General features: G+C 46.0%; 2 protein-coding genes and 1 long non-coding RNA gene across 6 annotated transcripts in view; all 3 read right to left on the bottom strand.

Annotated features, from left to right (window-relative positions):
* Nucleotides 1-25,158, bottom strand: part of PVR (PVR cell adhesion molecule) — a 102,472-nt gene that overhangs the window by 26,243 nt on the left and 51,071 nt on the right. The window lies entirely within an intron of this gene.
* Nucleotides 671-14,026, bottom strand: IGSF23 (immunoglobulin superfamily member 23). The gene is made up of 6 exons (XM_050771881.1): nucleotides 13,973-14,026; nucleotides 12,539-12,569; nucleotides 11,946-12,071; nucleotides 8,778-9,047; nucleotides 5,099-5,252; nucleotides 671-859 (listed from the first exon to the last, which is right to left on the bottom strand). Exons 1-6 carry the CDS (start codon nucleotides 14,024-14,026, stop codon nucleotides 826-828), a joined length of 669 nt encoding a protein of 222 aa, XP_050627838.1. The 3' UTR covers nucleotides 671-825.
* Nucleotides 14,093-24,183, bottom strand: LOC126943538 (uncharacterized). The gene is made up of 2 exons (XR_007721764.1): nucleotides 24,144-24,183; nucleotides 14,093-14,571 (listed from the first exon to the last, which is right to left on the bottom strand). It is a non-coding gene; the product is annotated as an uncharacterized LOC126943538 (long non-coding RNA).

Raw genomic sequence — 25,158 nt, 5'->3', positions numbered from 1 at the left:
CTTCCTAGTAAGAGGTGGAGTCAACTTCCCCATCCCTTGAATTTGGCCAGTCATGTGACTTTGGCCAATGAAGTCCTTTCTGTGGCAGAAGTGATGGCATGTCCACTTTGAGCTTGAGACTTAAGGGGCATTGCAGTTTCTACTCTTACTCTTGGAATCCTTTCTCTGCCATGTGAACAAGCTTGGGTCACCCTGCTGGAGGATGAGAGACAACATGAAGGAGAGGCCAGTTGTCCCAGCTATGAGGCTATCTTAGTCCACACAGCCCCTGGGCAATCTGCCAACTGACCCCAGATGAAGGAGCGAGCCCTACAGAGACCAGAAGAACTATCCAGCTGAGCCCAGCCCAAATGGATGACCCATGAAATTGCAAGCTAAATAAATGACTGTTGTTTCAAGCCACTGAATTTTGGGGAGGTAGTTTGTTACAAAGCAAACGCTGACTGTCACACCTATGGATTGCTGAAAAATTTCATAGGTCCTTAGATGAAACTGTTCATTTTAGTTTTTCCTGAGCTACTTCAGTGAGTTTCTTTTGCATGGAGCCCAAGAGGTTTATGAAATATAGAGTGCTTGTTTAGGTCGCTTCCAGGAATTTGATGAGCTGGGCAGATGGGGTGCTGGCAGTTGGCAAAAGGAGAGAAAAGCAGCTCCTGGAGCTCTCCACAGGAGGGGAACATCTCACAGACAAATGATCAGGGAACCAGGAGGGAGGAAGTCACAAATGGACTCTGCCCAGGAACCTCATTCTATTCCCAAACCTAGGATTTCCTTCACACCCTTTCTGGTATTACCTCTTAAGCTGACAGGAGAGTTGCCCACATTTCAGCTGCATATTCCTATTCTCTGCCTGTCAGTCCTGCAGTGGAGAGAGAGAGAGAGAGACAAAGAGAGACAGAATGAGAATCATCAACTGAATTATTATTTGCTCCCCAAATTAATATGTACTCCTAACACTCCAATATAACTATATTTGGAGATAGATTCTTCAGACACAATAAGGTTAAATGAGATCATAAGAGTGGGATCCTGATCCAATAAGACTGGTGTCCCTATAGGAAGAGGAAGAGACACCAGGGATGAGCATAGAGAAAAGGTCACGTGAGGACACAGTGAGAAGGTGGCCTTCTACAAGCCATGGAGAGAGTCGCTATGGGACATAAAATTGGCTGCCACCTTGATCTTGGACTTCCGGCCTCCAGAACTGTGAGAAAATAAATTTTTGTTGTTTAAGCCCCCCAGTCTGTGGCGTTTTGTTACAGCAGCTGGAGCAAACTAATACAATCATCATCATTGAGGTTTATTGAAGGCTCATCACATTCCAGGCACTGTTAATAGCTCATGACTCCCACCATTTTACTTAATCTTCACTCCTGTCTTTGGAGGGAAGTATAATCATATTCCTGGGGTTTTTTTTTTCCTTTTTTCTTTTTTTTTTTTAGAGGATTTGGAAGCACAAATAAACAAGGCAAAGCAGCTTATTGCATAAAGCAAATTACTGATAAACGTCTTACTTGTGAAATAACTATTCAGGGAAAGAAATGGAAAGGTTTGGTAGATACAGGAGCGGACTCTGTTGCCCAGGCTGGAGTGCAGTGGCACTATTTCGGCTCACTGCAACCTCTGCCTCCCAGGTTCAAGCGATTCTGTTGGTAAAAGGCCCCCCAAAATCTGGCCGTAAACTGGCCCCAAAACTGCCCCTAAACAGTGGCCTGACCCTCCGGATCTTTCTTTTCCGGAGGACACTTGGCAAAAAGTAGTTGCCCCAGTGACTGTTCGAGCAGCGTCTCAAGCAACTGCTGTCAGTTCTATTTAGGCAGGAATCCAGCAAGCTAGAAGAGAAGGGGATTTAGAGGCTTGGCAGTTCCCTGTTAGAATACATCCCCCAGACCAACAGGGAAATATTATAGCTACATTTGAGCCTTTTCCTTTTTGAGTAATTAAATTACTCAAATAATTTAAACAAGCTATTAATGCTAAAAAAAAAATGTAGAAATAATCAGCAAGTCAGGCCACTAGATAGGGGAAAAAAGAAAACTGCTGATCCGGAAATATGTCCAAAATGTAAAAAAGAAAAGCACTGGGCTAATCAATGTCACACTAAGTTTGATAAAGATGGGAACCCGATTTCAGGAAACACCATGAGGGGCCCGTCCTGGGCCCCGTTCCAAACTGGGGCATTTCCAGCTCAGGCCATTCCCTCACCCCTGTACAATGTCTGTCCCCTGCCACAGCAGGTAGTGCCGCAGTAGATTTATGCTGCACAAAAGCTGTGAGCCTTCTGTCTGGGGAACCCCCACAAAAGGTCCCAACAGGAGTCTGTGGACCCTTGCCAGCAGGGATGATAGGATTACTTTTAGGAAGGTCTATTTTAAGTTTAAAAGGGATACAAATACATACAGGAGTCATTGATTTAGATTACCATGGGGAAATTCAAATTGTTATATCTACTTCTGTTCCCTGGAAAGCGGAGCCGGGAGAGCGCATAGCACAGCTCCTGATTGTGCCATATGTGGGAATGGGGAAAAGTGAAATGAAACCAACAGGAGGATTTGGAAGCACAAATAAACAAGGCAAAGCAGCTTATTGGGTAAATCAAATTACTGATAAACGTCCTACCTGTGAAATAACTATTCAGGGCAAGAAATTGTAAGGTTTGGCAGATACAGGAGCAGACATTTCAGTCATTTCTCTACAGCACTGGCTGTCTGCATGGCCAATTCAACCTGCTCAATTTAACATAGTTGGAGTTGGTAAAGCCCCTGAAGTATATCAAAGTAGCTATATTTTGCATTGTGAAGGGCCCAATGGACACTTTGGGACTATTCAACCAATTATAACTTCTGTACCTATAAATTTATGGGGGAGAGATTTGTTACAACAATGGGGAGCACAAGTTCTAATTCCAGAACAATTACATATCCCTCAAAATCAACATATGATGTATGAAATGGGGGATGTCCCTAGTATGGGGCTAGAAAAAAACTTGCAAGTTTTGAAAGAACCACTTCAAATGGAAAGACAAAGTTCCCACCAAAGATTAGAATATCATTTTTGATGGTGGTCATTGTTAAGCTTCCAGAACCTATACCTTTAAAATGGTTAACAGATAAGCCAATTTGGATAGAACAATGGCCGCTGAGTAAAGAGAAACTGGAGGCTTTAGAGGACTTAAAATTGGCCTTTAATAGTTACAGATTTAAAAGACTGTTTTTTCACTATCCCCTTAGCTGAGCAAGACTGTGAATGGTTTGCATTTACAATTCCTACAGTAAACAACCTGCAGCCTGCTAAGTGTTTTCATTGTTTTACAGATGGGTCTAGTAATGGTAAAGCTTCTTATTTTGGCTAGAAAAGTAAAGTTTTCCAGATGCCCTAAACTTCAGCTTAGAAAGCGAAGCTTGTAGCTATAATTGAGGTATTGACTGCTTTTCATATGCCTATTAATGTGATTTCTGATTCTTTATACATGGTCATTCCACACAGTTACTTGAAAATGCTCAGTTATGATTTCATACAGATGAACAACTGATGACAAAAACAAAAAGAGGGAGAAAGGCCTTATACAAGGGTCTAGCTGCCTTCCCCTGCCTCCCCACTCCCTCTCTGACCCACATCCTACTTCTCTGCCCATTCTTCACACTACTGTGGCCACCCTGGGCTCCTCACTATTTCCTGAACATGCCAGGCAATCCTGCCTCAGGGCCTTTGCACTTGCTGTTCCCGCTGCTGGATATGCCATTCTTCCAGACCCTCACATGGCTCCCCACTCCCTTCCTTTGCTCAAATGCTACCGTCCCAGGGAGGCCTTCCCTGACTCGTTAAATGCCACCCCACTCTACAATCTTTGTCCTGCTTCCCAGCCTCACTCCTCTCCTTAGCACTCATCCAACATACTATCTTTTTAAAAAAAATTATTATTACTTTTTTGAGACAGGGTCTCACTCTGTGCCCAGTGTGGAGTGCAGTGGCTTGATCCTAGCTCACTGCAGTCTTGACTTCCTTGGGCTCCGGTGATCCTCCCATCATAGCCTCCTGAGTAGCTGGGACTATAAGTGCATGCCACCATGCCTGGCTAATTTTTATATTTTTCAGAGAGATGACAAGATGTCTTGTCATGTTGCCCAGGCTGGTCTCAAACTCCTGGGCTCAAGTGATCCACCCACCTTGGCCTCCCAAAGTGCTGGGATTACAGGTGTGAGCCACTGCACCTGGCCCATCCAATACACTATCTATATTTCACTCATTCATTGTGTTTCTTGATGATATCCCCGACCAGAATGCAGGTTTCTTGAGGGCAGGGACTTTCTGCCGTTTCTTCCCTTGGTATCCTCAGTGCCTGGCACAGAGCGGTCACTCTGCAGATACGTGTAGAGAGGACGAACATAGTACTTACTACATTCCAGGCACTGCTTTAAGTTTCTTAGAAATATTTGCTCACTGGACAGGTGTGGTGGCTCATGCCTGTAATCCCAGAACTTTGAGAGGCTGAGGCGGGCAGATCATGAGGTCAGGAGTTTGAGACTAGCCTGACCAACATGGCGAAACCCCGTCTCTACTAAAAATACAAAAATCAGCCGGGTGTGGTGGTGCACACCTGTAATTCCAGCTACTCAGGAGGCTGAGGCAGGAGAATCGCTTGAACCTGGCAAGCAGAGGTTGCAGTGATCTGAGATCGCTTCACTGCACTCCAGCCTGGGCGACAGAGTGAGACTCCATCTCAAAAAAAAAAAAAAAGCAAAAGAAAAATTCACTCACAGCAACCCAGAGGGTCAAATGCTGTTATTATCATCCCCATTTTGTAGATGGGCAAACTGAGGCACAGAGAAGGGGAGTGGCTTGCCCACAGCCTCACTGCTAGTAAGTTATGGAGCTGGGACTTGAAGCCAGACAGCCCAGCTCTAGTGTCCTCTTCTATCTCTTTGTTGCTGTGATCCCATTTTGGAAACCAATGAGTCAGATGCGCTCCTCAGGGGTCCCTATCACCCTCCCGGATGGGGGTGTTGGTTTCATCTCTGTTTCCTTGTTGAGCCAGCTCTGTGTCTCATGAGGGTTGAGTGGATGTTGCCCAGTGGACGGGGGTGAGGGATGGAGGTACCTTAGGCTCTGGATGATGGTGAAACACACGCCTGCAATCAGTGTCCCGGCTCCCAGGATCCCAGCCACAAGGAGCCCGATGGCAGAGCCTCCTGACAGGGACAGAGTGGGGTCCGGCTCCATGGGCTCTGCTTCTGTGGGCTGTGCAATGGGTTCTGGGGACCAAGGAGGGGTGAGATTGGAGGAGCCATCTGCCCGCCCTCCCTGCACACCCCTCCTTCTGCCATTCCCCCTCCCAAGTGTCTCTTCAATCCATCCTTCTCTTCCATCCTCCAGGTCTCCGGTCCCCTCTCCTCCCTGCTCTCCTGCCCCAGTCCAGCACCCATCCACCTTCCTACCACATGGAAGCCAGGAGGATCTTTCTAAAGCTCGCACCTGACACTGTTCCTCCCCTGCTCAGAACCCTGCTATGTCTCCCCAGCACCCTGGGGCAGAAGTCAGTTTCTCACCTTAGCCTTCGAGGCCCTGCCACCTGGCCAGCCTCATCTCTCTCATTGCCCTGCCTTTATAGACATGTAACCCTGGACTCCACTCACTTTTCCAAGCTCATCCCTTTCTTTCTCTCTTGCCTCCAGGCCTGTCCACGCTGCACTCTCTCTCTCTGGAATGCCATTTCTCTCTCTTGGCTTGCATAATTCCTTTTTTTTTCTGAGACAGAGTCTCCCTCTGTCACCAGGCTGGAGTGCAGTGGCACAATCTTAGCTCACTGCAACCTCCACCTCCTGGGTTCCAGTAATTCTTGTGTCTCAGCCCCCCTGGTAGCTGGGATTACAGGCACGTGCCACCATTCCCAGCTAATTTTGGTATTTTTAGTAGATTTGGGGTTTCACCATGTTGGCCAGCCTGGTCTCAAACTCCTAGCCTCAAGTGATCCACTCGCCTCAACCTCCCAAAGTGCTGAGATTACAGGAATGAACCACTGTACCTGGCCAGCTTGCATAATTCTTATGTATTGTGGTACCAGCTCAAATGTCCCTTCTTCCAGGAGCCCTCCTTAACTCCTAGGCTGAGTCCCATAGCTCTCTGGGCTCCCCCATCCCAGCCCTGCCCACTCTGGTGATCACTGTCTGTGGACACAGGACTGTGAGTCTTGTGAAGGCAGGGCTGCAGCTGTCTTGGTCACCAGAGCATTCCCAGCACTGCCCAACATGGGCTGGCCACACAGCAAGTGCTCATAAACATTTCCTGGGCAGCTGATGAATGAGCAAAGGAGGTCTTGGAAGTGTTGTCCTTCTCAATGAATATCAGGGTCACTAGGTGCTATAAGATTTACATTTTTTTCCCCCAGTCCATCAGTCCTGAAGCTCCCACTGGACCCTGGCCAGGAAGGTGAGGTGGTTCTCTGGGACCCAGCCAAGCTGAGATTCCCATCACCCTTTCCATTTCCATGTCCCAGCTCTGAACCTTGACTCATGCATTCTTTGCTACCCCAAATACCCTCCCTCTCTTCTCTCCTGGCCAGTTCCTCTGCATACCTCTAGTTCACTCCAAGCCATGGTAGTCCATTTTCATACTGCTATGAAGAAATACCCAAGACTGGATACTTTATTAAAAAGGAGGCTTAATGGACTCCCAGTTCCACATGGCTGGGGAGGCCTCACAATCATGGCAGAAGGTGAAGGAGGAGCAAAGGCATATCTTACATGGCAACAGGCAAGAGAATGTGTGCAGGGGAACTGCCCTTTGTAAAACCATCAGAACTTGTGAGACTTATAGACTATCATGAGAACAGCATGGGAAAAACTCGACCCCATGATTCACTTACCTCCTACTGGGTCCCTCTCATGACACATGGGGATTATAAGAGCTACAATTCAGGATGAGATTTGGGTGGGGACACAGCCAAACCATATCACCATGTGTCCCTCCATGAATAACACACTAAAAACAATATTCACCATAACAGCTGCTATTTTTTTTTTTTTTTTTTGAGACGGAGTCTCGCTCTGTCACCCAGGCTGGAGTGCAGTGGCCGGATCTCAGCTCACTGCAAGCTCCGCCTCCCGGGTTCATGCCATTCTCCTGCCTCAGCCTCCCGAGTAGCTGGGACTACAGGCGCCTGCCACCTCGCCCGGCTAAGTTTTTGTATTTTTAGTAGAGACGGGGTTTCACCGTGTCAGCCAGGATGGTCTCGATCTCCTGACCTCGTGATCCGCCCGTCTCGGCCTCCCAAAGTGCTGGGATTACAGGCTTGAGCCACCGCGCCTGGCCAACAGCTGCTATTCAAGGCACCTGCTGCCTGACAGTTGTTCTGCCAAACTCAGTCACCCCTTGTTTTCATTCCTTATAACAACCCTGCAGAGGTATATAGGATTACCCCCATTATACACATGAGGAAAGTGGGGCTCTGAGAGGTGAAGTCGCTTGCCCTAAGTTACCCAGCCAGGAAGGCATGGGAACAGGGACTGAACTGAGTTTTGACCGGGTCCCAAACTACTTCTCTGATCTTGACAACTTGCTGTTATTTTGATTGCCACCCAGGGCTCCACATACTGACTGCATATGGTAATAGCTACAATTAATAATGACAATGCTAATTGCAACAGTGATATTGGCTCATGGTTATTGAGCACTCATTAGTGTTCAATAGTGCTAGACATTATTGTTTTAAGCTATTCACCTGCTTATCTCATTGAATACTGACAACCACACTCTGGGGTAGGCACTATTATCTTCCCAGTGCTATAGATGAGGAAACTGAGGCACAGAGAAGTCAAGGCACTGGGTCAGAGTCACACAGCCAGGGATTCAAATTCCAAAGCCATTGCTTTGAACCCCTCCTTAGATGATGACAATGGTGAATTTTTTTTTTTTTTTTGAGACAGTCATCCACTGTCACTCAGGCTGGTGTGCAGTGGTATGATCACAGCCCACTGAATAAAGAAGAAGAAGAAGATGAAGAAGAAGAGGAGGAGGAGGAGGAGAAGGAAAAGGAGGAGGAGGAGAAGAAAGAAGGAAGAAGAAGAAGAAAGAAGAAAAAGAAAGAAAGAATAAAGAAGAAGATGAAGAAGAAGAGGAGGAGAAGGAAGAGAAGGAGGAGGAGAAAAAAGAAAAAAGAAGAAGAAAGAAGAAAAGGAAAGAATAAAGAAAGAAGAAGAAGAAGAAAAGAGGAAGAGGAAGAAGAAGAAGATAAGGAAGAAGAAGAGGAAGAAGAAGAAAAAGAAAGAAGAAGAAGGAAGAAGAAGAAGGAAGAAGAAAAGGAAGAAGAAGAGAGAAGAAGAAGAAGAAGAAGAAAGAAGAAGACAAAGAAAGAAGACGAAGAAAGAAGAAGGAGAAAGAAGAAGAAGAAGAAGAAGAAAGAAGAAGACGAAGAAAGAAGACGAAGAAAGAAGAAAGAAGGAAGAAGGAAGAAGAAAGAATAAGAAGAAGAAAAGAAGAAGAAAGAAGAAGGAAGAAGAAGAAGAAGAAAAGAAGAAGAAAAGAAGAAGAAAGGAAGAAGAAGGAGAAGAAGAAGAAGAAGAGGAAGAGGAAGGGGAAGAAGAAGAAAAGAAAGAAAAAGGAAAGAAGGGCCTAATAATGCACAGTCCGCCAGATGGATGGAACATTGGAATGACATTTTGCCTATAAAGGGTGTCACGGGGACTGGTCATAGAAGGTGGCTCAATGGAATCAGAGAGGCTGCCACAGGCTGGAGAGGGTGCAAGGCTCTTGGGTGGGGTGGCATGGGATGGGGGACTCACCTGGCAGCGAGATGGTCACAGGCTCGGAGACCAGCTGTTTCTTGCTATTCGTGGCTATGCACATGTAGGTGCCCAGCTGTTCCCAGGACAACCGTCGGATGAACAGCTTCTCTCCCATCCCACAGGGCACCCCATTGAAGGTCCAGCTCAGCACGGGCTCAGGGTCCATTGTCACCACCCACTGCAGGATCACAGAATAGTTGAGCTCACTCTGGATGACTCCCCGGATAGCGGCTGGGAATGTCTTCAGTGGCATTAGTTGGAGGCTGTCTGTGCAAACAGGGAACAAGGCCACAAGAGTGGACACCACTCAGAAAAGCTGGGCATTTCTTCTGCCCTCCATAGAGATGTCCATTCTTTCGTGTGTTCATTCATTCATTAATTCACCAATGAATGTGTTTGAAGAGCCTCGTCTGTGCCCAGTGCCCCCAATCCAACCCCTTGCTCTTCCCACTTCCAATGGCCAGCACCTGCATCCCGTTGCCTGAGGACTTTCACTGCTGGCCAAAGCCTACTCTGCCCATGGAGGCAGCAGGCTAGAAGTGCTGGGGAATAAGCAAACCAGAGAGCAGCCCTCCACAATGCCGGGACAGGTTGGTGCATAAATTCCCCAGCTCCCTCGCTGTCATGTGGGATGACTCTGCAGAGTCGTTCCACACCAGGGCCCTGAGTTCCCCAATGGGACTGTGCTCCAGTTGCCCATAGTAACCAGCTTGGGAACACAGCTTTTATTATTTCCTGGCTTCTCTGCCTAACTTCCTCACTCTCCAGTTTCTTGCATCTCCCAAACAGACTATCTGACCTTGAATCCTTGCCTCTGGATCTGGGTGAACCAAATCTCAGACTCTAAGACTCTAGGACTTGGGGGCTCAGCATTGATTAAACAGATGCAGTCGCTGCCCTCATTAAACTTACGATTGAGTGAGGAGAGGGTCAACAAACAGACAAATACATATAGTGGTTGTAAGTGCTGTGAGGAAAACTGCACAGGGCTGCGGTGTTGGGTAAGCCCGTTTCAGGTAAGGTGGGTCAAGGAGGGCCTCTTTGAGGAGGTAATGTTTGAGCAGAGTCCTGAAGAAGCAGAGGAAGGAGCCATGTGGATTCCTAAGAAAAAAATGTTCCAGGCAGAGGGAACAGCAAGTAAAAGGCCCTGAGGTGGGTGTGAGCCAAGGTGGGCATAGAGAGGAGGGAAAGGGAGAGAGGGCTGGGAGAAGAAGTCAGAGAGATAATGGGAGCAGATCATGCTGGGGTTTCCTGGGCTAGGGTGAGGACTCTGCTTCTGACTCTGAGTGCGGTGGGACTCATGGGAGGACTGCACAGAGGAGGGACGTGAGTTGGCTTAGGTTTGAACAGGCTCACTCTGACTATCATGTGAGAACTTGACTTTAAGTTTGCAGGAGTGGAAACAGCCCAGTGAAGAGGTGACCCAAGAGGTCCCCACTTCTTGTCCGCATTTTTCAGGTGAAAGGCTCTGAGGTTTGGGGGTCATTAGGGCCAGGGTTCGTGGTTAAGTAGGGACACATCTGGGATTTGAACTCCCAGACCGTACTGGGAACTTCCACTTAGAGCTGATTTCTGATTTCAATGCAATGTTCTAAGTGACAAGAACTTTAGCACAACCAGAGAGCTCATGGAAGGCTTCCTGGAGGAGGTATCTGAGTTAAGCCTTGAAGGAGGAGAAAGAGCCCACTAGGTGTACGAACAAGAGGCAGTGTAATTGCCACCTGGATTGGTCTGGGGTTTTTTTTGTTTTTTTTGTTTTTTTTTTTTTTCTCGAAACGGAGTTTTGCTTTTTCATCCAGGCTGGAGTGAAGTGGCATGATCTCGGCTCACTGCAACCTCTGCCCCCCGGGTTCAAGCAATTCTCCTGCCTCTGCCTCCCTATAGCTGGATTATAGGCATCCGCCACCACATCCAGCTAATTTTAGTGTTTTTAGTAGGGATGGGGTTTCGCCATGTTGGCCAGGCTGGTCTTGAACTTCTGACCTCAGGTGATCCACCCGCCTCGGCCTCCCAAGGTGCTGGGATTACAGGCATGAGCCACCACACCTGGCCATGGATTGGGCTCTTACCATGAGCCAAGCACACATGTTAATCCATGGCTTGTTATACTGCAAGCAAGACCCATGCCCAGGTGTCTAAATCATTTAGTAGACTGTGATCAACATTTAAAACATGGAAAGAAATATTATAGAAAACATCAGAGAGCATTGCTCATAGTAATAACTGTCATTACACTTTCCTTTTGGTTAGTTGTGGGATATACTGGGCATGATGTGAAAAGCATTTCTTACGAAAGCCACTGGATGTATTCATTTAATCCTCACAACAATCCTATGATGTAATTATGATTATTCCTTTTTTCTTTCTTTCTTTCTTTCTTTCTTTTTTTTGAGACAGGGTCTTGTTCTGTCACCCAGGCTGGAGTGCAGTGGTGCAATCATAGCTTACTGCAACCTCCACTTCCTGGGCTCAAAGGTTTCTTCAGAGTAGTTGGGATTATAGACGTGCACCACTACGCCCAGCTATTTTTTGTAGAGATGGGGTCTCACTTTGTTGCCCAGTCTGGTCTTGAACTCCTGGGCTCAAGTGATCTACCCACCTTGTCCTCCCAAAGTGCTGGGGTTAAAGGTGTAAGCCACTGTGCCTGGCCTTATTCCCATTTTGATGAGAAAAGGAAGGCTCAAAGAAATCAAGTCCTTTGAAACAAACAGGGCTATTATTTTTTTCTTTTTGAGACAGGGTCTTGCTGTGTCCCCCAGGCTGGAGTGCAGTGGCAAGGTTACAGCTCACTGCAGCCTCAACCTCCCGGGCTCAAGGGATCTTTCCATATCAGCCTCCTGTGTGCCTGGGACTATGGGCGCACATCACCAGGCTTGGCTAATTTTTAAATTCTTTGCTGAGATGGAGGCGGGTGGGGGGGTCTCATCATGTTGCCCAGGCTGGTCTCGAACTTCTGAGCTCAAGCAATCCTCTCACTTCAGCCTCCCAAACTGCTGGGATTACAGGTGTGAGCCATAGCACCTGGCCAGGGCTAACATTTACTTGCTGTTTGTCAGGCATTGTTGTAGGCATTTAGCACAGATTAACTCACTTACTCCTCACAGTCAACCTATGAGGTACGTTCTGCTATGACCTCATTGCACAGATGGGGAAACAGAAAGTTACTTTTTTGCAGGGACTCAGGGGCATAATGGATGGCAGAGGGATTTGATCCAGGGAGTTCTGGCTGCAGAGCCTGCACCACCGAGCATGAGTTCCTGCAACCTCTCTCTTTAGAAAGGGCGCTTCGGGCTGAAAATGGCATAGGCAAAGGTGTGGAGCTAGGCCTTTAGAAGAATTAGCCTTCAGACCAGGCACGGTGGCTCATGCCTGCAATCCCAGCACTTCGAGAGGCCGAGGCAGGTGGATCACCTGAGGTCAGGAATTCGAGACCAGCCTGGCCAACATGGTGAAACCCTGTCTCTACTAAAAATACAAAAATTAGCCGGGCGTGTTGGCGTGTGCCTGTAATCCCAGCTACACAGGAGGCTGAGGCAGGAGACTCGCTTGAACCTGGGTGGCAGAGGTTGTAGTGAGCTGAGATCACACCACTTCACTCCTCCAGCCTCGGTGACAGAGCAAGCCAATCAAAAAAAAAAAAAAAATTAGCCTTCAAATCACAGAAATACAGATGGATGAACCTCAGCGGTCCATAAATTCTCTGGGAGGGGAGTAAAAACCCCTCTGTGCAGAAGCGGGGTTCTAAGCGCGATACCCACCTTTACATTGTACCATGGAGATGTTGCCGGGCTGGAGAGGCGGCACGGAAGTAGAGAGGCCCCAGGATCAATGAGTCGTCATACGACCTTTGCTCAGTCCTTTGCTCATCACATGACCACAGGTCATTGACGTCACCTCTCTGAGCCTCAGTTTCCCCACCTGTGCAATGGGTTGCTGCTCAGAGCTGCCGCTTCTTGGGCTGCTGGGAAATCATTCAGTGTCTGGCACGTCAAGAATGCCCAGTGAACTGGCTCCCTTCACTATTTTTTTTATTTTTTAACGAGGTGATTAGGTTAAAATGAAGTTCTTAGGGGGTGGGCCCTAATCCAACCTGACCAGTGTCCTTATAGGAAGAGGAAGTTTGGACACACAGAGAGACACCAGGGATGTGCACACACAGAAGAAAGACCATGCAAGGACAGGATGAGAAGGCACCCTTCTGCAAGTTAAAAAAGAGAGGCCTCAGAGGAGATGAAACCTGCCAACACCTTCATCTTGCAATCCATCCTTCAGAACTTGAGGGAATAAGTTTCTGTTGATTAAGCCTAGAGTATTTTGCCCAAGCTGACTAAGAGTCTCTGGACTATCTTCTGAAAGGAGGATGGGTCTGGTTACTCTCAGGACTTTGTTTTCCTAATTCAGATATGAAAGTTTGAGTCCAGGTGATAAAAATATAGATGAGGTTGAAGGCTGCTACCAGAGACCTTCTCTACATTTCCCAAGTGACGATGAATGTGTATCTCATGATTGTCTGTTGCAAGGCTTGGCTGGTATAATTTGGATATTTATCCCTGCCGAAACCTCATGTTGAAATGCGATCCCCAATGTTGGTGGTGGGGCCTGGGTAAAGCTGTTTGGGCCATAGGGCGGATCCCTCATGGCTTGGTGCTGTCCTCATGGTAGTGAGTTCTCATGAGATCTGATTGTTGTAAAATGTGGCACTTCCTCTCTGACTCTCTCTCTCTCTCTTGCTCCTGTTCTCACCGTGGGAGACACCTGCTCCTCCTTTGCCTTCCGCTATGATTAAAAGCTCCCTGAGGCCTCCCTAGAAGCTGAGCAGATGCTGGCACCACGCTTCCACCTGTGGAACCATGAGCCAGTCAAACGTCTTGTTCTTTTTTTTTTTAAATAAATAACCCAGTCTCAGGTATGTCTTTATAGCAATGCAAGAACAACCTAACACAATGACAAAAAATAGCCACAACACATTGCAACTCCTCTCCTTAAAAGGTGGGACCTCTTTCCTTCCTGTTGAAGCTGGGCTGGCCATGTGACTTGCTTTGGCCAGTGGAAGGTGGCGGAAGCAATGGCGGTCAGTTTTGAGCCTGGGCCTGAAGGAGTTTTGGAACTTCACCTCTTATTCCTCTTCCATTGCTCAGTGCACAAACCCAGGATAGCCTGCTGGAGGTTGGGAGGCTCTGCGGCCCTCTCACCCCCATCACTCCAGCCACCAGCTGGTCCATGGCCAGGCACATGAAGGAGGTCATTCTCGATCAGCCAACACCCAGACACCTCAACAGCTGACCACAAGAACTGTCCAGCTGGATAAGTGATTGACGTTTTAAGTTTTGGGGTGGTTTAATGGGGAGCAATGGATAACCAGCACAGAATGTGTCCTGTGGGCTCTTCTGGGGTCCTGTGGGTCTGCTTTCTGAGAAGTCAATCCCTCCTACTGTGGGGCCCCACTCACTCTTGACATGGATCTGCTTTGTTGCACTCCTGCGTCCCCTGCTGGTTTCCAGCACAACGGTGTAGCTGCCCGAGTCCTGAGCCGTCACGTTTCTAAGGACCAGGCTGCCTTGGGTTCCCAGCATCTCCCGGCCAGTGTGAGCAGGTCCTGGGAGGCCCTCTGGGGAGAATATCATGGCTGCTGGCTGGGCGTCATACCCTCGGAACCAAGACGTGGTGAGAATACCTTCAAGACTTCTGGGGACAGGAAGGTGGACACTGGCTCCTTCAGTCAAGGTGTTCAGCTGTGCCGAGAAGGGCAGCTCCGAGAAGACAGAGCAGGTGCAGGATGTGAGCAGGGTGCCTTGGAGGAGCAGGGAAGGAGGAGGAGATGAGGGGAGCAAGTGAGACCAAAGGCAAAATGCTGTCCCTGCAAGTGACCGTTCCCAAGCCACTGAAAGTGAGCGTGGAGCATCAAGAGTTGCTGATGACGGTGACAATAATGATAAAAGTAGAGTAGAAATAACAGAGAACATTCACTAGCACCCACCACAAGCCTGACTCTGTTCGAAGTGCTGAATGTGTATCAAATCATTGATTCCTCTCCTTGATCCCATGAAGCACACACTTATATTATACTGGATGTTGCAAAAAGTGGTTTTCTACCCTTCTCTGCTCCACTCTGCTGTCTGAAAGGCTGACTTCTCTGAGCTGTGTTGTTGGGGTCCCCTTACCTTTTGCTGCTGGTTGGTTTCTGTCAGCGGGCACATTGGCAGAAGACGAGAGGGCAGCAGGGAAGTAAGTTTGAAGGGATTAGTCCTACAGTTGGCTGGGTCCTTTTGTTCCAGCCCACAGCCCCTGTTGAGTGTCCCTCTCCATATACTACTACTGTCTTCTGGTTCTGGGATCTGCTTTTCTCCTTATGGCTTCTAGCCTGAGGGAGGTGACAGTTCCTTGCTGTTGTTAGCCCCTGGGTGCTGTATTATCCCATGTTGTTCTTCCTATGCCTCACCTACACCTCTGCTGCAAATAGTCCCTGTCTTAAACTCTCCTTACTACTCCCTTAGAGTAGACCATCTGTTTCTTGCCTCAACCCTGATAGGACTGTTATGCCAAATTTACAGATGAAGAAACAGAGGCTCAGAACATTTAAAACATTTTTCCAGGATGTCATAGGTGGTAAACAGCAGTACTGTGATCCACAAGCAGGCAATCAAAATTCTCAGCCACTAAACTATACTGCCCAACTCTTGCCTTAGTTTCTCTCACTTCCTCTCATTAAATTTCCATATTGCTTAGAAATTGGAGGCAAACCCTTGGAGTTTGGTTCTGGATCCCAGCAGTTACCCAACCTATTCTTTCTCTCAGTGGAATGGTGTGGTAGGAATACAAGCTCTAGCCATAAAAGACTAAAAAAAAAAAAAAAAAAAAAAAAGAAAAAAAAAGATATAAAATGAAAAGAAACACCTGAAAGGTTAAAAAAAAAATCCCATCATTTGCAAAGTCAAAAGAACAATGACAACCAGGAGAAACTCTAACTGATGTCATGAAGAGCTCATTTCACTAATATATAAAAAGCTCCTGGAAATCAATAAGAAAAATATCAGCAACCCAACAGAAAAATACACATAGCATATGAATAGGCAATTCATAGAAAAGAAAATTTAACTGTCTCTTGACATAGAAAAAATGCTCAATTCTACTCATCATAAGAGAAATGTAAATTAAAACAAACCGAAATAACCCTTTCAGCAAAGATCCAAAAGTTTGATGACTTGTTGTTATGGTGATGCTGAGGGCAATAGGAACTCCCACACTTTGCTCGTACAACCACTACAGAGGGCAATCTGGCAAAGTCTTTCAAAACTACAAATTCCTATAGCCTTTGACCCCATAATTAAATGTCAAGGAATGTGTTCTATAGATAGACTTTCACAGAACAAAATGACTAGTGCATAGTGTTTTTTTTACTACACCTTATTTACAATGCAAAAGATTGGAAATACCCAACTCTTCAACAATAGAGGACTGATTAAATAAATAATGAACCATTATTTCCACACAATGGAATAATATAGCTATGCCAAAGAATGAGGAAGAATTCATGAACTCTATGAACTGAGTGGGAAAAAATCACTGAGGAAAGCAGTTAAGATACAAATGACAGCCTGGGCTACATAGCAAAATCCTATCTCTACAAAACAATTGAAAAATATTAGCCAGGCATGGTGGTGCATGCTTGTAGTCCCAGCCACTTGGGAGGCAGAGCCAGGGGGATCACTTAAGCCCAGGAACTGGAGGCTGCAGTGAGCTATGATTGTGCAGCTGTGCTCCATCCTGGGCAACAGAGTGAGATCCTTTCTCAAAGAAAACCAGTAATAACAACAACAAAAACCCACACAAAAATCTGAGTTCAAGCTGCCAAATAGTCTAGATGATATGTTACTGTTGGTGTAAATGAGGGAGAAAAAATATATGTATTTGCATTGGTTTGTAAATGGATAAAGAAACAGAAAACAGTGACAATTTGTGTGTGTGGTGGGGGGAGTGACATGAGGAACTGGGTAATGTGAATAGGATAAAAAGACAAAGTATTCTATATATCCTTGAGATTAAACCATGAGATTGTATAGCCTACTCTAAATTAAAAAAACTTGAATTAAAGAAATGAGAATATAAATTAGGTTCTTCTTTGCCTCTCTCACACACATGCATGTAGGTACACATAAATTTACACCAGAATGCAGTTACCAGAATTGGACTGTCTGGGTGCAAGTCTTGAAACTTACTAACTCTGGTGACTTTTGGAAAGTTACTCAACCTCTCTGGGCCTCAGTTTCCTTATCTATAAAATGGGAATAATATCTCCTTTTTATGACTTTGTGAGGATTTTTATCTAAGGAACAAAGATTCTCAACTGGGGACAGTGTTGCCACCAAGGGGACAATGGCAATGTCTGGAAATCTTTTTGGTTGTTACAACTGGGGTTGGGGGAGGGTGTCCTACTGGCATCTTTTGGGTAGATGCCAAGGATGCTACCATGTGCAGGTCAGTCCTCAATAACAAAGCACCATCTGTCCTTAAGTGCTAACATATGTATTTTTTGCTCTTTTTTTTTTTTTCTTTTTTAACAAAGAAAAAAGATTTATTTTGGCTCACAGTTCTGGAGGCTGGGAAGTCCAAGTGCATAGTACTGGCATCCGGTAAGGGCCTTCTTGCTGTGTTATTCCATGGCAGAAGTGCAAGTGAGCACTCTAGATAGAAAATGGAGTGTTAATATTGAGAAGCCCTGCTCTAATGTTTGTGAAGTGTTGAGAACAGTATACTAACAAGGTGACTGTGGCTAAATGCTTGACATTATAATTATCATTATTTTCATTGTTATCATTCTTGCCTCAACAGCAAGTCCTGGGTGTACGGTAATCACTTATTTTAAAAATCTCTTGAAAAAGCAATATAATAGATGGCTACCTTTAAGGATCAGAAGTATCCACTTACAAGATGAATGTTAAAACATCAGCTGTCTTCCTGGTTAAATGAATGAAATGTGGTGGCTAGAGATAACCACTCCCAGGAGCTCATCACCAGATACAAACATGCTGGGCTCTGGAAGGGTGTGTGAGATCTCAGAAGCAGCTTCAGGTGATCAGCTGACACTGCATGCTGGCTGAGTGCCAGGGACCATGCCAAGCCCTACCAACTTGGTATCCTGACCAGGATACCTCATTGAGCCCCCTGAACAACTCTGAAGTTGGTGCTGGTCTGTTTTACAGGCAGGGAAACTAAGGGACAGCAAATTTGAGTCTCAGATTCAAGGTCATAGTGGAGAGCTGGGAGTTGTGGGGGTCACTCATTGCCCATCTCCATTGAGTTAATCTCCAGGTCAACAGCTGGTGTAACTGCCCTTCCTTCCTCTCTCTTTCTCTTTCTTTCTTTCTTTCTTTCTTTCTTTCTTTCTTTCTTTCTTTCTTTCTTTCTTTCTTTCTTTCTTTCTCTTCCTTTCTTTCTTTCTTTCTTTCTTTCTTTCTTTCTTTCTTTCTTTCTTTCTTTCTTTCTTTCTTTCTTTCTTTCTTTCTTTCTTTCTTTCTTTCTTTCTTTTTCTTTCTTTCCTTCTTTTCTTTCTTTCTTTCTTTCTTTCCTTCCTTCCTTTCCTTCCTTCTTTCTTTCTTTCTTTCTTTCTTTCTTTCTTTCTTTCTTTCTTTCTTTCTTTCTTTCTTTTTTCTTTCTTTTTTTCTTTCTTTTTTTCTTTCTTTCTTTCTTTCTTTCTTTTTCTTTCTTTCTTTCTCTTTTTTTGAAACAAGGTCTCACTCTGTGGCCAAGGCTAGAGTGCAGTGCTGTGATTATAGCTCATTGCAGCCTTGAACTCCTGGGTTCAAGCAATCCTCCCACCTCAGCATCTCGAGTCTCTGGGACTGTAGGTGCACACCACCATGCTCAGCTAATTTTTAAACATTTTTTGTAGAGATGGAGGTCTTGCTATGTTGCCCAGGCTGGCCTTTGTGATTCTCCGGCCTTAAGTGATTCTCTCCTGGCCTTAAGTGATTCTCTCACCTCAGACTCTGAAAGTGCTGGGCATGAACCACCATACCCGGCCTTGGTGTGACTTTTTTACCCACCCTGCTCATAAATCTTCCATGGCTCCCTAGTAACCTTAGAACACAGTGAAGATTCCTTCTCTTGGTTCTCCTACTACTGCTCCCTACTTCTCTCAGCACTCTCCCCTCATTCTCTGCATCAGCCAGACTGAACTCCTTGCAGTTGTTTTGGCCTTCAGGCCTTTGCCAATGCTATTCTCCCCACCTAGAATATCATTCGTCTTGACTCTTTAACTTCCTGTGATTAAAGTTTTTTGCATAGATAGGCTGGGTGCAGCGGCTCACACCTGTAATCTCAGCACTTTGGGAGGCTGAGGCAGGTGGATCATTTGAGGTCAGGAGTTCGAGACCAGCCTGGCCAACATGGCAAAACCCCATCTCTACTCAAAATACAAAAATTAGCTGGGTGTGGTGGTGGGCTCCTGTAATTCCAGCTGCTGGGGAGGCTGAGGTAGGAGAATTGCTTGAACCTGTGAGGTGGAGGTTGCAGTGAGCTGAGATTCCTCCAGCCTGGGTGACAGAGCAAGGAAAGAAAGAAAGAAAGAAGGAAGGAAGGAAGGAAGGAAGGAAGGAAGGAAGGAAGGAAGGAAGGAAAGAAAGAAGAAAGAAAGAAAGAAGAAAAGTTTTAAAAGAAGGAAGAAAGTGAAGGAAGGGAAAGAAGGGAAGGAAAGGAAGAAGGAAAGAAGAAAGGAAGGAAGGAGGGGAGGAAAGAATGGAATGAAGGAAAGAAAGGAAAGAAGGGAAGGAAGGGAAGGAAAGGAAGGAAGAAAAGAAAGGAAGGAAGGAAGGAAAGAAGGAAAGAAGGGAAGGAAGGGAAGGAAAGGAAGGAAGGAAAGAAAGAAGGAAAGAAGGGAAGGAAGGAAAGAGAAGGAAAGAAGGGAAGGAAAGAAGGGAAGGAAAGAAGGAAGGAAGGAAGGAAGGAAGGAAGGAAAGTTTCTGCACAGGCATTCCCTCTTCTGGTCTTCCTGACCCTTAGGCGTGCTTGCTAATACATACTACAATGTTTGGACGGGGACTTCGAATGACTTTGATGGGGGTGATGGAAGGTCTTGCCACAAAATGACAGGAATAAAGTCTTATAACTTTAATATAATTTATAAATACCTGCTCAAGGTTTTGCTTTTCTATTCTGATGGAATAAAATGCTGCATTCATACACTATCACGGAACAAAGCACACAGAGATGCGGTTTGTGTCAGCAATGCCCTACTTTCTGAGGTTCTGTTTTGATTTCGACAGCTTCAAGGTCTTGCCTGGTCACTGCCTCCCCAGCTTCTGATCTCAGCCCTCTCTTCTGGGTCTCCCTCTTCCCCCTGCATGGTCCTTCCCCACCCACTCTGGGTCACTGCTTCCTGGACATGGCTCTGTCTTTCCCCCTGGACTGTGAGCCCTGGGAGGACAGGGCTGAGGCTGTCTTGGTCGCAGTAGTGTCCCCTCCACCATCCCATGCAGGCTGGACACAGAGGGAACACTTGGGGAGTGTTTATTGAACAAATGACCAGAAAGGAAGATCTCAGGCCATGCAGTCTGCATTCTGGAATTGCGTTCTAACTCTGACACAGCAGCAGGTACCTGGTGATTCCGGCAGTGTCCCCAAAGCATCCTAAGCAGAAGACCTCACATCTTAGCCACCCTTGCTCCATCTGGTGTGGAAGCATAGCTCTACCTGTAGATTTTTAGGCTGCTAGACCTGGGTTCATAACCCTGACTCTACCACTTATTATTTCTGGGCTCTGAGCCTTAGTTTCTCCACTCATCAAGGAGGGAGGGTGAGAGTACCATTTCACAGGAGTGCCTGAGATGCAATGAGATCATGAATTTTTAGGGCTGCTGTACTCATCTGTTTTCACCTTGCTGATAAAGACATACACGAGACTGGGTAATTTATAAAGAAAAAGAGGTTTAATGGATTCACAGTTCCACGTGGCTAGGGAGGCCTCACAATCATGGCAGAAGGCAAGAGGCAAGTCTTATGTGGGGGCAGGCAAGAGAATGAGAACCAAGCAAAAGGGATTTCCCCTTATAAAACCATCAGATCTGGTGAGACTTATTCACTACCACAAGAGCAGTATGGGGGAAACCATGCCCATGATTCAATTATCTCCCACCGGGTCCCTCCCACAACACGCAGGAATTTTGGGAGCTACAATTCAAGATGAGATTTGGGTGAAGGCACAGCCAAATCATATCAGCTGAGGTCAATCTAACTTAGGTACTAGCACTCTCAGCTTGAATGCATTGGCCTCCCCAGGCCAAACCTGTTTCTCATTCTCATTCCAGTGAGAAATCCTCATTCTCATTCCCAGTAAGGAGGTCCTGTTCTCTGGGGCAACCTAACTGCTCTCTCCTCTGCTGGAAATTGTGAAAACTATACTCTACCTGGCATTGTCTCTAGAACATGCCTTCCTTCCTCTGCTTTTCTACACATGGCTTTAACTGAGAGCCTATATATGTATGTGTGTGTGTGTGTGCACGCACGTATGTGTGTGTGTAATTTACAGCTTTATTGATATGTAATTCATATACTGATAGAGTTTGAATATTTGTCCCTTCCAAATTTCATACTGAAACGTGATCCCCAATGTTGGTGCTGTGGCCTAGCGGGAGGTGTTTGGGTCATGGGGGCAGATCCCTCGTGAATGGCTTGGTGTCCTCTCCACGGTAGTGAGTGTTCTAGCCTGGTTAGTTCACTCGATAGTGGGTTGTTTAAAAGGGGCTGGCATCCTTTTCTCCCTTTCTCGCCATGTGATGCACCTGCTCCCCCTTCATTGTCTGCCATGATTGTAAGCTTCCCGGGACCTCACTAGAAGCAGATGCTGGCACCACATTTCTTGTCTTGTACAGTTTGCAAAACTGTGAGTTAAATCAACATCTTTTTTTAAAAAAAAATAAATTACCCAGTCTCAGGTATTCCTGTATAGCAACACAAAATGAGCTAATGCACATACCAATCCATTTACTCCTACCCAGCACCCCCACCCAACATGTTCTCACCACCTTCTTTTGAAATAGTAGTGGGTTATAATTCAATGTGAATGGTACATTTTTAAAGGGTGACATAATGTTTGTTCTGGACACTGATTAAGTTATAACCTTGCCTCTATTTTTTCTTTTTAAAATTAACAAATACAAATTGTGTATTTTTATGGTGTACAGTGTGATGTTTTAAGATATGTATACATTGCGGAATGACTAAAGTGAGCTAATTAACCTATGCATTACCTCATGTCCTTATTTTTTTTGTGGCGAGAACACATAAAATCTACTTTCTTAGCCAATTATTTACTCATTCAAAGTGTACAATTCAAGAGCTTTTAGCATACTCACAGAAATGTGCAACCATCACCACAATCAGTTGTAGAACATTTTCGTCATCTCCCAGGAAAACCCTGCGTCTCTTGGGCACCACACCCTAATCCTTTCACTCCTGATGGGATTTTTTTTTTTGTTTTTTTTAAATATAAGAGTAGGCTGGTGTGTTGGCTCACACCTGTAATCCTAGCACTTTGGGGGGCCAAGGCTGGAGGATTACTTGAGCCAGAAGTTCAAGACTAGCCTGGGCAACAGAGTGAGGCCCCGTCTCTACAAAAATAAAAACTTAGCTGGGCATGGTGGCACGCGCCTGTAGTCCCAGCTACTTAGGAGGCTGAGGTGGGAAGATTCCTCAAGTCCAGAACTTAGAGGTTTCAGTGAGCTATGATCCTGCCACTGCACTCCAGCCTGGGTGACAGAGCAAGACCTTTCTCCCTCTCTCTCTTTTTCTCTCTCCCTCTCTCTCTATATAGTATTACTCATATATACTCATATATGTATATATCCATTTTTATACCATAAAACTTAGACACCTAGAGATAAACACTATGTTTTGGAACCTTTTTTTTTTTTTTTTTTTGAGACGGAGTTTCACTCTTGTTGCCCAGGCTGGAGTGCAATGGCATGATCTCGGCTCACCGCAACCTCTGCCTCCCAGGTTCAAGTGATTCTCCTGCCTCAGCCTCCCTAGTAGCTGGGATTATAGGCATGTGCCACCATGCCCGGCCAATTTTGTATTTTTAGTAAAGACAGGGTTTCTCCATGTTAGTCAGGCTGGTCTCAAACTCCCGACCTCAGGTGATCCTCCCGCCTTGGCCTCCCAAAGTGCTGGGATTACAGGCGTGAGCCACTGCACCCGGCCATGTTTTGGAAACTTACTATTTTTTTTTTAAGCTTTATGTTTCTTTTTCTTTCTTTCTTTCTTTCTTTCTTTCTTTCTTTCTTTCTTTCTTTCTTTCTTTCTTTCTTTCTTTCTTTCTGTCTTTCTGTCTTTCTGTCTTTCTGTCTTTCTGTCTTTCTTTCTGTCTTTCTGTCTTTCTTGTCTTTCTTGTCTTTCTGTCTTTCTTTTTTGAGATGGAGTCTTGCTGTGTTGCCAGGCTGGAATGCAGTGGCGCAATCTCAGCTCACTGCAACCTCCCCGTCCTGGGTTCAAGCGATTGATTCCCTTGCCTCAGCCTCCTGAGTAGCTGGGACTACAGGCACGCGCCACCACACCCGGCTAATTTTTTTGTATTTTAGTAGAGACAGGATTTCACCATGTCGGCCAGGATGGTCTTGATCTCCTGACCTCATGATCCACCTGCCTTGGCCTCCCAAAGTGCTGGGATTACAGGCGTGAGCCACCACACCCGGCTGTTTCTATTTCTTTTAAACAAAAAGTAGAATTACATTCAGCAATTCTTACAAGGCATCACAGAAAACAACCTTTGCTCCTCATTATAGAATAATTTGGAAAGTAAGGTAAAAAGCAACAAAACAAATCCTTAAGCTTAATACTCAGATAACCACTTTGGGCAATATATTTTCTTTGATGGTTTTTCATAATTTTTAAAATTAATTTTTAATCATACAAGAGCTTTTCCTTAGGAAAAAATGTAGACCCATCTAAAGCCAAATCTCCCTTGACCTCCACCCCTACGCTTGTCCTCATCACACTCTCCAGGCACCTGCTGTTATCGAGAGAACATTTTGTGTTTACAGAGTAGAAGTTTGCGGCACAGTTGCTTTGTTTTTGTTTGAACAATGTTTTGTAAGCTCCCCCACCTCACTTTGCAAACATGTTGTAAACCATTTTCTAAAAGCTGGTTGCTATTTTATCCAGTGGCACAGCCAATTCCCAAAGTACCCCACCCTCCCCGCCCCCACCCCAGGAAGAGCCAGCAACGCACAGCATGCCTTGTTTGCATCATAAAACTACAGCCGCCTAAGAGAAACTTTCCAGCCTCCTTTTCTTTCCTTCCTCCCCTCTGCCTACTGCCCTGAGAGACGCCTAAGACAACGGCTCTGGTGAAATAGGGAAGAGGCCTACCGCGTTCCTTTCCACCTTCCAGACACAGGCCTGAGCTGGGGACAGAGCAATGCTTTGAACTAGGTGGACTTTGAGGTTTTAAAATTACACGGAACTGAACTTTTTTTTTTTTTTTTTTTTTTTTTTTTTTTTTTTTTAAGGTGGAGTTTCGCTCTTGTTGCCCGGGCTGGAGTGCAATGGCACGATCACAGCTCACCACAACTTCCGCCTCCCGGGTTCAAGCAATTCTCTTGCCTCAGCCTACCAAGTAGCTGGGATTACAGGCACGCGCCACCACGCCCGGCTAATTTTGTGATTTTAGTAGGGACGGGGTTTCTCCATGTTGGTCAGGCTGGTCTTCAACTCCCAGCCTCAGATGATCCGCCCACCTTGGCCTCGCAGAGTGCTGGGATTACAGGCCTGAGCGACCGCGCCCGGCTCAGAACTGAACTTTTAAGACCTGGATAAGGAAACAATTCATTCACTATCTGAGAGGCAGATGTGTGTGGTCTCTGGAAAGTGTGGTCTGGGAAGCCAGCCCATCTGGCTTCAAATCTTCAGTTTGCCACTTCCAAGTGTGCGACCTGGAGAGTTTCCCCTTCTGTGAAATAGGGATCACACATCCCTGATCTCAAAGAGTTGTGATAAGACTTAAATGTTACTACAGAAAAGCACTTAGAACGGGCTGACAGTCTGGGTGCAGTGGCTCACGCCTGTAATCCCGGCACCTGGGGAGGCCGAGGCAGGAGGATCTCTTGAGCCCAGGAGTTCGAGACTAGCCTGGGCAACACAGTAAGACCTCATCTCTACTAAAAATAAAAAATTAGCTGGGTTTGGTGGCGTATACCTGTGGTCCCAGCTATGCAGGACGCTGAGGCAGGAGAATGGCTTCAGCCCAGCAGGTTGAAGCTGCAATGAGCCATTATCAGGCCCCTGCACTCTGGCCTGGACAACAGAGCAAGACCTTGTCTCAAAACAAAACAAAACAAAACAAAACAAAAGCCCCAAACAGGCTGGTGTATAGACCTATTCAGTT

This window comes from Macaca thibetana, chromosome 19 (assembly GCF_024542745.1).
Source record: "Macaca thibetana thibetana isolate TM-01 chromosome 19, ASM2454274v1, whole genome shotgun sequence".
Classification (NCBI taxonomy): domain Eukaryota; kingdom Metazoa; phylum Chordata; class Mammalia; order Primates; family Cercopithecidae; genus Macaca; species Macaca thibetana.
Note: the sequence above shows the minus strand (reverse complement) of the source record. Positions and strands in the feature narration are given on the sequence as shown.